This window comes from Amaranthus tricolor, chromosome 13 (assembly GCF_026212465.1).
Source record: "Amaranthus tricolor cultivar Red isolate AtriRed21 chromosome 13, ASM2621246v1, whole genome shotgun sequence".
In the NCBI taxonomy this organism is placed as follows: Eukaryota; Viridiplantae; Streptophyta; class Magnoliopsida; order Caryophyllales; family Amaranthaceae; genus Amaranthus; species Amaranthus tricolor.
In genome coordinates this window covers 1910773-1924418 of record NC_080059.1, presented here as the reverse complement: position 1 = coordinate 1924418, position 13646 = coordinate 1910773, and the positions used below count along the sequence as shown (strand labels likewise).

At 34.9% G+C, this 13646-nt stretch overlaps 3 protein-coding genes across 3 annotated transcripts; 1 reads left to right on the top strand and 2 right to left on the bottom strand.

Annotated features, from left to right (window-relative positions):
* Positions 1 to 1313: 1313 nt before the first annotated feature.
* Positions 1314 to 3510, bottom strand: LOC130798529 (uncharacterized). The gene is made up of 3 exons (XM_057661554.1): positions 2746 to 3510; positions 2525 to 2668; positions 1314 to 2439 (listed from the first exon to the last, which is right to left on the bottom strand). The coding sequence occupies exons 1-3, from the start codon at positions 3484 to 3486 to the stop codon at positions 1498 to 1500; spliced, it is 1827 nt and encodes a 608-aa protein (XP_057517537.1). The 5' UTR covers positions 3487 to 3510; the 3' UTR covers positions 1314 to 1497.
* Positions 3511 to 4723: 1213 nt separating this feature from the next.
* On the top strand, positions 4724 to 9728 carry LOC130798527 (protein ANTAGONIST OF LIKE HETEROCHROMATIN PROTEIN 1). The gene is made up of 2 exons (XM_057661552.1): positions 4724 to 5048; positions 5559 to 9728. The coding sequence occupies exons 1-2, from the start codon at positions 4901 to 4903 to the stop codon at positions 6584 to 6586; spliced, it is 1176 nt and encodes a 391-aa protein (XP_057517535.1). The 5' UTR covers positions 4724 to 4900; the 3' UTR covers positions 6587 to 9728.
* Positions 9728 to 11861, bottom strand: LOC130798528 (glyoxylase I 4). The gene is made up of 2 exons (XM_057661553.1): positions 10964 to 11861; positions 9728 to 10409 (listed from the first exon to the last, which is right to left on the bottom strand). The coding sequence occupies exons 1-2, from the start codon at positions 11270 to 11272 to the stop codon at positions 10161 to 10163; spliced, it is 558 nt and encodes a 185-aa protein (XP_057517536.1). The 5' UTR covers positions 11273 to 11861; the 3' UTR covers positions 9728 to 10160.
* Positions 11862 to 13646: the final 1785 nt, after the last annotated feature.

The following is a 13646-nucleotide window of genomic DNA, read 5'->3' as shown; positions in this document are numbered from 1 at the left end:
AAAAAGTTTAAATGGGTTGATGAACCTGAAATGGTTGTTTGGCAAAGAAAACTCACTAACAAGCTTGTGGAGGAAAAGCGTCAATTGGCAACCGAAATCAAGATCTTGACATCAAGGATATGTTGCTTGGAACACGAAAATGAACAAGCTCTTTCAGAAATTAAAATGTTGAAGAAGAAATGGTTGAATCAGAGGGAGCTTGGAAATCATATCAAAAGCTTTTTTTTAGGGTTTTTGTTTTGTTTTCTGTTGGTATTTCTTGTATTAATCAAGGGTGCTAACTGATGTTTAGCACCTAGTTAAGCATTATTGTAAGATTGATTTGGATATTGTAACATGATGATTCTGATTGAATGAATGATCTTTTTATTTTTTCCATTTAATTTTCTTTGCAGGTATTGTTCTGTGCTTCCTTTGTTTGATGTGGTGCTGTGTATGTTTGTTGTGGTGCTGTGGTGTTGTGTATGAATAAATGAATGAATGATGTACTGAGTTGTTGAACATTGCTGTGGTGCTGTGTGTGAATTGATTTGCCAAAATTTGCTGTGTGTTTGCTGGTGAACTGATGAACTGATGTGGTTGATGATCTGTTGAACATTGAATACTAAACATGGCTCTCTTCAATTATTGAACATTGCTACATACTTTAATGTTCAACATCAACATCAACATTGTTGCATACTAAAATGATCAGTTCTGTTGGTGATGTGTTTGATGATCAGTTCAAAATCATCCTCAAACACAATTCAAACACATTTGCACCACAAGATCAGTTCATTGCTGTTTCAAACACCTTGTTGCACAACATCAACATCAACACCTTGTTTCAAACACATTTTCTGATTATGGCCAATATTGATTCAATTTGTTGATGCACACACATTCTTGATTCAAACACACATTGCTAATGATAAACTTAAATTACTGAACTGATCATTTCAACTTCTATTCAATATTCAATTTTAGTTGAATTACTGATTACTTCAATACATGCTGCACAAACAATCAGTTCAACTTCAAACACACAGTTGCTGCAACAGAAATCAACTTAAATCCACATGATCAGTTCAATTACTATTCAATTACTATTCAATCAACTTAAACAATCAGTTCAATTACACATTGCTGCACATATTTTCTGCATACTCATCTTCTGCATACTGATTCAAAGCACAAAAAGTACTGATTCAAAGCACACTTTGATACTCAGCTTCACTGATACTCTGTATACTCATCTTCAAAATGTGAACTGATTCAAAGCACTTCAGGGTACAGGGTACAACAACATTACTGATTCACACATATATGCCTACTGATTCAAGATAGTGCAAATAATTCAATTACTGATTGCAAGGAACATTACATTAAGTTCAACTGGGTACAGCAATATTAGAGCAACAGTACATTCTGAGTATACATACTTCATTTGCTAAAAAACATTTAATTAAGCTCAACATTACAGGGTACATCCCAGACATAATTCAACATAGTACAAGTCTATATTTGACTATTTTGATCCATTATACATGAAGTAGATGCAGCGTTTTGCGTTTGTTGTTGACCACTGGAGCTAGGCACATCATTGGTTGTAGATTGTTGAGTAGAAGAAGATCCCATTTTAGGCCTTCCACCTTTTGACTTGGTCTTTGTTGGTGGTGGTGGTTTAGGTTGATTTTTGCAGCCCTTTTTGTAGTGACCAACTTCACCGCAATTACCACATCTCCTTTGCTTGAATTCTGTAATAGCCTTCTTTCCTCCTTTACCTTCACCAACTTCCTTCTTTCTTTTCCTCTTGTTAGGCCTTCCAGGCATCTTTCTATATGGTGGAGGAAGTGGTTTGGCTAAAGTGGTTGTTGGCCACATTTTGTGTCCTGGCATACCATAAAACTTTGGACTATACGTTTTTCGATACGTTTCTATGAGATACGCCTCGTGGACAAAGTCTTTGGCATCTAATTTTCTAAGCACAATACAAGCAACGGCATGTTTGCAAGGAATTCCTATAAGCTGCCAACTTCCACAATGGCAAGTTCTATTGGCCAAGTTTACAACGTAACAGTCTTCAATATCATCCACCTCAAACTCATAAACATCCACTGGGATTACCCTTAAACCATATATTTCTTTTGCATTTTTTTCAATAATTTTAGTGATAGCTGGCATCAACTCACCTTGAAAGTTACTCAACCCTTCCCTTTTGGCTGCGCTTCGTTGCATTACATATCTCCTAATCCACTCCATTAGGGAAATTATAGGCTTCGCCCTTGCTTCTACTAACACATTGTTGAATGCCTCACAAATATTGTTCAATAACATCCCAGACTTACTCCTACTACAAAAAGCATGCCTAGACCAATGTTTTGCAGGAATAGCAGCTAGATATGCATATGCGTCAATAGAAATATTCTTTATTACATTCATTTCTCTATCAAAATGATTCTGTAACGAAAATTGTTACTAATTAGTTTGACATTAAATTCATTTATGTATCTAAAAGATTCTATAAACATAAATGATTCCATACCTTGTTGTAGGCTCTGGCTGCACTCCAAAAGTGTTGTTTGAACAACTCTCCAGGGAACTTGATCTTGAAGTTCGCCCATATATGCCTACAGCAGAACCTAATTTCGCATTCAGGAACCACTGAGTTCAAAGCTTCGACCAAACCCTGCATTTTACACAAGTTTTTTTAGGGTAAATTCATTAGTTACATTTGAAACAAGAAATGTATTAACAAGAAATTACCTTTTGCCTATCGCTCATGAAGGTGAAAGCTTCACCTTCTGCTTCAACCCAACTACTCGATGCAGTTACCGACCTAAGGTCTTCCACCAGAAGATTTAGAAACCATATCCATGTTTCTACATTTTCAGTTTCAACCACAGCCCATGCAATGGGAAAGATATTATTGTTCCCATCTTTACCAACAGCAGTCAACAAAACCCCAGGAAATTTCCCCTTCAGATGTGCCCCATCAACACCTATAATAGGCCTACAGCCAGCTACAAACCCCTCCTTACACGCTGTCAAGCATATATACATCCTTTGGAACAAAGGTGGGGGTGTGTCTATTCCAATGCATTTAACGATTGCTGTGCTTCCTGGATTAAACGTCCTTATTGCTTCCGCATAATCCCAAACCTTGCTATACTCTTCACTAGCATCACCATATAGCATTTTCATTGCAATTCTTTTAGCCATGTAACACTTAGAATACTTCACTTCACAACCTAACTCTCTATTAACCCGTTTCTTAAATGCCTTTAATTCCCAGGTTGGATTGTCCCTCCAATCATCTATGTATTTCTCAGCTAAATACAAAGCAGTGACTTTCTTATTTTGGTGTTGGTGACCACATGTGTGGTTTGGAAAATAACTCCTTATTTGAACTGTCTCCTCATCTTTCAATTTCACGGCATGAACCTTAAAATAACACTTCTTCTCCTTCCCACAAACACAGTTCACAATTCTACCTTTCAATTTCATGCAATCACATCTGTTGTAGCAATACACACTAATCCTATTTGTACCATTATGCAGGTAATAATAATTGTAACCACATTCAATAGCATGGTACCTTAGTGCTTTTCTAAACACATATGTCGAAGGAAACTTAAGCCCTAAAGACAAATTAATCTTACCCTTGAAATCAATCTCAGGGTTGAATGTAGGATAGCTGCATATACCTTCCTCATCATCAATCAAGGCACTCAAATCATAATCATCAGACTGCGGTTCATCATCATTAAAGTACATGTCTGTGTTGTTTTGCTCATCAACCTCCTTATCTAATATCAACCTAACTTCCTCATCGTCTATAAACACATCATCAAGACCATAAACTACATTTTCCGCAAACAAATCAGAATCATTCTCATATTCATCTTCATTAACACATGTATAATCATCATCACTACTACTATCCTCAACCTCATCAGCATTACCATCTACGTTTGCTAAAAACAGCTCAGAACTTTCAATCAAGACATCATCTACCCTTACATTACCCACCTCAGTTGACAACTCACACTGCTTCTTTTTCGAATCAATGGCTTTTTTACGGATTGTCAATTTCTTCATCTTAGCTAATTTTTACGGATTGATATAGCTAATTTTAAGAACCCTAATATAGTATTCAGATACAACAACAATCAAATTACAAATTAAAAGATATGAAACAACAAATTCAAATACAAAAAACGCTGCAGGAGGAAGCAAATCTAAAAACGAAAAAATTTAAAATTATAACTAAGATGCAACAAAGAAGTACAAAACCATAATTAATTAGTAGTACATACCGGATTTGCTTAGAAATTCCAATGAACTTGATCTTACGAGCTGGATGGGAGCGAATTGAGAAGGTGAAAGCTTCAGGAATTACGAGCTGGAAGAATGGCTGCGAATTTGGGAGAAAGGAGATTTAGGTTAATGAAGGTGACACGTGACTGGCACGTGCTGGTCAACGTCAAAATTAGCGGTCAAAGGCCTAATTCCGTTACAAGGTACTCTTTTGCAAAATAATGTATTATGTAAGGTAGTTTTTTGCAAAATTTTTTAGTTAAGGTAGTTATTTGCAAATTTGGGTTTATGTTAGGTAGTTTTTTAACATTTTGCCTAAAATAAAATAATATTTACACTATTTGAAAAATTTAGATTTTTTTTAATTCCCGTATATTCGAATTTCTTGAACGGAGGGAGTATAAGGTTGATGAAAATTGAAAATACAATGAAATCACTTGTTGCTCCCAAATGCAAACATACTCTTCTCCACAATAGCTAGGGTTCTTCATTACATTTTGTTTGTCTCCCATTTAAAGTGCAAAAGAATTTAAACTTCTTTTTGAATTGCTCACTGTTTATCAGTAAAATTATTGCTATTGTTTGCCATCTTTCTTTAATTATGGTTCCTTTGAAGAAGAAATCAAGGAAGAAGGATTTGAAGAAACTAAAGAAGAAAACCAGGACTGTAAATGTTGTTCCAATTGAATCCAGAGCCATTGAATCTGATTGGTGGGATAGCTTTCGCCATAAAAGCTCCTCTTCTCCAGGCACCCAACATTTCTTCTCTTTTATTTCATTTTTTTTATTTCCTTGTTATTGCTCTTTCAAAGTAAAATTGTGACATTATATCATGGAATTGCATTTTTTGATGTTTTTTTACCTAGATTTTTGTTAATTTTGGAGATTTTTGTAGTCTGAACTATGAATTGCTATTTTTGGTCAATGTACAAGTGGGTATTTGTTAATTTTGAAGATTTTTATTGTCTGAAATACGAATTTCTATTTTTTGGTAAACTTTACTTGTGGATAATTGTTAATTCTGAAGTTTTTTTATTGACTCAAGTATAAATTGTTTGGTCAAGGTATCTGTTAATTTTGAAGATTTTAATTGCCCGAACTATGAATTGCTATTTTCCGGTCAATTATATAAGTGAATATGTTTTGAATTTCGCTAGTTGTCTATCTGATTTTGTAGAAAGAAAATATTAAGTGAGGCACTTTTTACAAGGACTAAAAGTATTGGTAATTGACTAGCAATTTTGAAACCTATGATACAGGTTTAACAATACCTAATGATGAAGAAGAGGCATTTAAGTATTTCTTTAGGGTGTCAAAGAAAACTTTTGAATATATATGTTCATTAGTAAGAGAGGATTTGATATCAAGACCACCCTCGGGGTTGATTAACATTGAGGGGAGGCTTTTAAGTGTTGAGAAGCAAGTTGCAATTGCAATGCGGAGGTTGGCTTCTGGGGATTCGCAGGTTTCGGTTGGGGCTTCATTTGGGGTTGGTCAGTCCACTGTTTCACAGGTCACTTGGAGATTCATCGAGTCATTGGAGGTTCGTGCTAAGCATCATATTAAGTGGCCTGATGAGGACCGTTTAGAGGAGATCAAATCAAAATTTCAAACATTGTTTGGGTTGCCCAATTGCTGCGGAGCAGTAGATGCTACTCATATTCTTATGACTCTTCCGGCTGTTCAAACTTCTGATGACTGGTGTGATGAGGCCAATAATTATAGCATGATGCTCCAGGGAATTGTTGACCATGAGTTTCGTTTTCTTGATGTTGTTACTGGTTGGCCTGGGGCAATGACCGTGTCTAGATTTTTGAAGTGTTCTGGGTTTTACAAGCTGTGTGAAAATGGGGAGCGACTAAGTAAAGGCTTACGATTAGATGATGTAGAGCTCAAGGAATACATAGTTGGTGGAGCTCACTACCCTCTTCTTCCATGGCTCATTACCCCTTATGAAAATCAAGAATGTTCAGCCCTTGATTCAAAATTTGGAGCAGCGCATGAGGCTGCCAGGTTACTTGCTGTAAGGGCGTTATCACATTTGAAAGGAAGTTGGAGGATTCTTAGCAAGGTCATGTGGAGGCCTGACAAGAGTAAGCTTCCCAGTATCATCCTAGCTTGTTGTTTGCTTCACAACATAATGATTGATTTTGATGATAATTCACTCTTTGATAACTCCTTTTCCGGTCATCATGACTTGGGTTATGAAGTAAAACCATGTATGTATGTTGATACTTTAGGGAAAACCATAAGAGATAGTATAACTAAATATATGCAGCTCAAATAGACGAGGTAGTAGTAGTTGGCTGTATAAGTATGTCTATGTTTTCAGTTTTTCTGTTATTGTTGTTTTGGGCTTCATTGAAGTTCACAAATCAGTTCTTATGTCACTAGGTTATGCAATGCACAATACATCATTTTGCTGTAATTTTTTTCTTAGATTTGAGTACCATGAATTCTTTTGGAGAATTTAGCTCATAACCTCTCTTAGTCTCTTACTGCGTCTTACTTCGGTTGTTAATTGTTTCTTTGATAGAAGATAGAACCCTTGATTGTAGGCTAATGATATTTTTAAACTTGACAAGTCAACTTATCAAAATGCTTGTTTTAGAAGCAGAAATATTGGTTACCATTTCTTAGGTAATGGAAAATGTTAGGCTGTACGAAGTATGGTTCTCATTTACTTGAGCTAATCATCAACCAATTTAGCGTTTTTCTAGTATCATGCTGCTTATTGGATTAGAGTTTTCTATTTTTTTCTCTTCTTTTAAGAAACTAATTCGGAAGGGCCAATGAGTTAAGCCTAGATAAAATAAGTTCAGGAAAATGTAGGGTGATGGATATATGAACTACAACTACAAGGTCAAACAAGATAATTCAGGTATATCAATTGGCCATCATAATTTTGGAAATCGAATTGCAGCATGCTTGAGGTATTTGATATTTTGGGGAGAATAGTAGGAGATACTTTCGCGTCACGGCTGATTAGTCCCCCAAACCTGCAGATACTTGTTCTTCAAGAAAACACTTTTGTTGCAGCCTTGGTAACTGAAGTCTGGTTTTGATTTCTGAGCTCTGCAGATCATTGCCTTGTCGGCTGTCACACAATTTTCATATGGTTGAATCATTTACCATATGCTATCTGGGAAATTGGTTTGTTAAGTAAAGAACAAAGGAAAAGCTGCTTGATGTTTCTTTTACAATTATTCCTTCATATTTAGTGGTGATCCGTACATATTAAGACCAGATCACTTTAAAAATTCAAGGCCTTGATCAAAAGTTGTTGACGAAGGCATCAACTGCTTACCGTGCTGATTTTTCAAGCAACCGCTTACACGCAATATTCTAAGTTCCATTGGGTAGTTGAGGTGGCTTCAAGCTCTTAAACTATCAAATTACAGTTCTAATCGCAACATCACTGCATCTCAAACCAACATTTTAAGACCTTACATCCTTGATCTTGCTAACATCAAATTTTCATGGTAGACCTCCTAGACTCCCACTGACACAATTAACATCCCTTGAGGTGTTCAGTGTGTCTCACCATCAGCTTAAGTGCCACAACCAGTTCGATGCTTTTGACAATGGCTCTTATTCTGGGATCATGCGATTATGTGGAAGTCCACCTTCTGATTAAATGTGGAAATGCCAAAGGAGCACCTGAAAAGGACAACTGCGACTTGATAGTTTAGAATCTTGGTCATTGGAGTTTTTGCCTTGCATCAGCAGATTCGCTGTTCGCTTTAGAATTTTATCACCGACAAGAATCATGAATAGTTTATGAAGAGTTTTGGAATGAGGAGGCCAAGGGAAAGGGCCTTGACTTGCTTCAATAATGTCTAGAATTTGAGATGCTTCTGCACTTTCATCCTAGAAGTCATCAATATGCTGCTTTCAGGTATGTAGATCCCTTTTAATGCATTTAACATCTTTTATCTTTCTCGAGTTGGGGGACTTCTTTGGTCGCGCTCTCCTTTATGGGTATGAGTTGCCGCCGCCCTTCTCTCCCTAGACCCTGTTTATAGTTTTTCTGTGAGCGAGATACACAGGGTAGGATATGGGTAGGATGATGATGTCTTTGAACTCAGCGATCTGCCTCTATTGACTGTATATACTACCCCTTTTTCTTAAGTGTATCCTTTCTCCCAAACCAAGTTTTTGAAGAACTGATGGACTTTAATAAATAACAGAGGAAGTATGTTGTAAGCTTGTGGTGAGGTCTGTAAATAACAAACACCCTAGGTTGCTATTGTTGGTCTGTTCTATATTGTCAGCTTGTAGCAAGGATGACGGTGGAAGCATGTAGCAAGCTTGTATAAAGGGTTTTGCTATTGTGTTATGGTTATCCTTTTGATTATTCACTTGATTAGTTCATGAGTATATAATATATATGACAATCACACGACATATGAACTGGTGCGCAAGTGACAAAAAAATTTCAAGTTCTGTTTTAGTGAAAAACCTCCTTTCCCTTGAGGGCCTGAGACAGTTTATTAACAAAAATCTCAGCCTCAAGAATTCATTTCAGCTTTTGCTGATAAACCATACTATTGTAATATCAAAAAGGAGATGGTTTATAGTTCATAATAGCAAACCAAGCACATAGTTCTACATTTTCAGTCTGCAAAATGGGCGGTAGGTGCGGATACTTCCTCTCCATACCCATACCAATACCCACCTAAAATTACCCAGTACCCATGGTATGTGAAAATTTTCACACTCACATATGTCCATGTGCATATGTATTCAACCTCATTAGATCCTTGGGTTGCATCTCTGGTTTTGCAGGCTGTGAACAAGATCCCTTAATACTTAATAGATATAACATATTATGAGGCCTCAACCATCGGCTTAATCTTTTTGGTTGAGATGGTTCCTTGACATGGTATCAGAGTCAGAGTGATAAAAGATCACGGATTCGAATCTCAACCACCCCTCATCTAAAGTGAAATATTTAGCACCATGTATGAGGAGAACATGTGTTGCATCCACACTTCTAAGTTCTCGTATAAAGGGTGTGTTAGAATATATAACATATCTTAGGGCCTCAACCATCAGCTTAAGCTTTTGGTTGAGTTAGTTCCTTTAACAATAAACATTAGTCGAGTCCTTCTCTATCGTGTAAGCTTGTAGCTGTCGTCTATGAATAATGTATTCCATTTTGGAGGATCTTGAACCCCTTCATTGTTTTCTCTTGTAGATAGATTGTAGGAAAACTGTATTCAACCTCGCTGTTTGCAGCATCATTGGGACAAGCTTTCTGTTCTCTTTTAGAACTTCTGGACAGTCACAAACTGTCATGTGTATGTTAGTTTTCATAGGATATTTGCATGGTGAGGCGAGCTGTTGGTTCTTCGTTGAGCCGAACTGGTTTGGATAACTCTCCCATTTAACAGAGCTTTTATTTTCCTTGTTTGTATCCCATATCCTTCCAATTCTTCCCATTTTCAAGACAAACTTTTCTGAATCTTAGATTGTTCGGGGGTTATTGAAGAGATCAGTGAAAAATTACAAGGACTCGACTTTACTTGCTTAATTCAGTTCAGACTCAATTGGGTCAAACTGGTACGCCCTCCTGTTCTAACTTCTAATATATGAATGGGATAGAGGGAGTAGGAATATGGTTGACGGATTAACGTTGTGAATGGAATGAAAATGTAAGATAAATATATAAATGAAAATAAGAAAAATACATAACGTATCCTACAACTACGTCTATCCTGTAATCCTAAACCATAGGACACCCATTCAAACAGAAATTACAATGTTGAATGCTAAAAAAACACAAAGAAAAACTTGTTGAGATAAATGGAAAAATATTGAACATAATGTTGCTTAATTTTGATGAAATAAAAAAAAAATTAATTGGTTGTTCCATTAGTAAGTTGAATAGGGGGGTTATGACGATCAAGAGGAAGCTTAATTTTGGACATAGAACCAGCTGGTACAAGCTTTAGATTCTCACAGTTGCATATCTCTATCATAAACCCATCTGGATCGTTAAAGAAAAGCTGGTCTATGCCTGTTTTGTTCTCATCCTCCACTGTCCTCTTCATGTACTTCACATCAAATTCCTTCAATCTCTTCTCCATTGCTTCCATATCCTCACACTAAAACATCAAAAACATATATAGGAAAATCAGATGACACTACAATTGCAAGCCTGTAGAAAGGTTACTTCAAAATAACAAGTCTGTTAGTAAATAGAGGCTTTGTTAGTGAAATACTCCCTCTTATTCACCCGTATCCCATTTGATATTTCAGCATTTTTTAGATTGTCAAATGGAACCACGTGTGAAGAAGGAAAAGGTGCAGTGTGCAAAGATGCGAAAAAGTTAGACTTAGTACAATTTATCAAAAATAAAAATGAAACATTTAGGGACATGACCCTCTTTCGTAAATGAAAGTGTATTGTCTCATAGTGATCACTTTAGATCACTTATAACTTTAAAATAATTATTTGTGAGACGATCTCATACAAGACGAGTTGCAAACAAAAAAAATCTCTATCTTCACCAACTCAAATGTGAAAGGGAGTGTTTAAAAATTAAACCATGTCAATGAATTAGAAAAAGGTTAACTGTAATCATTAGACTTGTATGCAACCAACCGTCTTTTATACAAGACTAAAGACAAATTGCAGTTAGTAATTATTAGGAGTTACCTGAAAAGATATATGGTTATCCATGGGATCCAAGCCATGTTTATCAGAAGGCAAACGATCTTCATCTTTGGATTGAACCAAATGAATACCAATCCCATAATTAAAAAGCCATGCTCCATCAAAATCAAATGCTTGAGGCCTTTCAATCACTACAAAACCCAATACTTTTGTGTAAAACTCTATCGACTCCTTCACTGATCTACATAGCCTTGAAACATGGTTCAATGCCATTAATGGTAGTTGCTTTTTCTCTTCTTTCACTCCATTTTCTTTTTCTTCTTCTTTTCTTTTTTCCTGATTACTTGCCATCCTATTTTCTTCTTAATGTTTTTTTTTTCTAGTTTCTTAATTTTAAGTTCCCATATATTATATATATCTGATTCATAATTTTTTGGGTGTGTGTTGAGGGGATTGGAGGAAGTGCCACGTAAATGTTTTTATGCATGAGGGAATATGAGGTGGTACATTTTGAAGATGACAAATTCTTATATGGCATGATGTGTCTTACATAAGTAACGAGAGGTGTTAAGAGTTACTGCTCTATCTGTTCTCATTGCATAAATATTAAGAAATTGTGAGATTATTTCAATTATATTAATGAGATTTATAGAAGGTTGAAGTGTATGATGTAAATGAGAATAAAAAGATAATAAAAGATATTTCTATAAGAGAAAATATTACAAAATAAAAACAACGAACTAAAAAATAGTGACGAACTATTTCTTTACTTCATGGTGATTGGTGAAGCATGCTTACAATTGCATTCCTAACTTGTTGGAAATTGAACTCTATACTTGCGAAACTTGTTGAGTATCAATTTATGGTTTCGAGATAAATAAAATTTTAGTTAAAATTTTAGTTAATCACAGTGATTTATAAATTAGTATAAAAAATTAAAAGTTATAATAATAAAATAAATAAAATAACAAAAAAATAAAAAAATGCCAATATATAGTGGTGATTTAGTATTTTTCTAAATAATTGTGTTTTAACCCAAATTCTATCGTCTGGAATATAATTTGTGAAAATTTGATCCATTTTAAAATCTTAATTCAAACTAAGTGAACTATTTCTAAAATTTGGTAAATATTTAAATTTTATATTAGTATTTTCGAGTTATAATCTATTAAATTTTCGCTAATTTTATTATACTTTAGTAAATGTGCAAACTATGACATGAACAATTGTTTTTAGCCCAATATAATATAAAAAACTATTTAATTAATTTAATGAACAAGTACTATTTCTTAGCTATTTTTTAGTGCTAAGATTGCTCTTCAATCCGACCGACCCAAAAAGAATTGATGTAACAGGACAAAATATCCCAGCCATGAATCAGCACTTCCAAACAGGGATGTTCAGAAAAATCCGACTCCATCATAAATAGTGGATTAATTTCTTAAAAAATTATAAGTCATGGGTTTGGATTATGGGTTGCAAATAATTTTCAACGGGTACCCGTTAATCCTTTACTAGAGGGGGCAATTTTGTTTTAGGGTTTGAAGATGCGTTGCTTGTTCATCTTTTTGTAATGAAAGAAATATAGTAAGACAAGTAAAGCCACAATCAAAACAACTCTTAAGAAAACCAAAAAGAACAACAATTATAGGTCACATGACTTATAATTTGGCCTTCAAGGTCAAGTCTAAGTTTTTTAGCTTCTTCAATACCTTCAACTCATCTGGAATGGTACTTTGGAAATAATTTCTTTTCATAGACAGGAATACTAAGGCTAAACAAGCACCAAGACTATTTGGTATTACACACGAGAGCTTATTTTCAGAAACATCGGAATCACAAATTTGTAAGCTGGCCAATTTCTGCCTAATTGTTACCAATGAATTCTGCCTAAAAATTATCACTAAAAATCGGATACCGGTGTCCTGACCCGATCTATGTGGGTACTCGAAGAAATTAAGTCGAGACACAAACCGTTAAAATAAATACCCGACTAAGCAGGTACCCGGCGTACCTGCTAACGAACACCACTGCTCCAAATTCATCGCTTATCATCCATGGCAAATATTAAAATTAATTAATGAAGAGACCTACTTAATAAATTTTTTTTAAAAAAGTATATAGGCGGACAATTTTGAATTATTAAAAAATATTTGGAGAAAGTAAGAGCAGACAAGCTTATAAAAACATTGAAATAGGAATAGGATAAAGACAGCTCAAAGATAATACCAAAGAAAATTGATTCAAAGTGAAAAGAGAAGAAATGAGCGTGAAGTATGGGGGCAACAAATTTTAGTGGAAAGTTTCCATTGATGTGTACGTACTAGTCAATGACATTGACTCAATGGTGACATTTGATGGAATTCTAGTACACTAGTACTTTATCAAATATGAATGATGTTTTTAATTGCTTCCTTTAACGTATAGAACATAAGAAGGGAAAGAAAAATTGATGAAATTCCTAAATCCATTTGAGTGATAGGTTTAGATTATTAATTTACAGGAAAATAAGTGTGAATCGAACCAAAAATCTTTCTTTGTAAGTGGTACTCAGACGAGACTTTATTCACGGTTAAAAAGTTCTAAAAAGATTAAAAAAAAATTAATAGGGTGAGAAAAACAAACAATCTATTACTCAACAAAATGAGATTACTAGACTCACTTAAGCACATTTTGCTACATTATTTTCCTGTTTATTCAGTTTTAGTAGGTGATTAGTTAACAA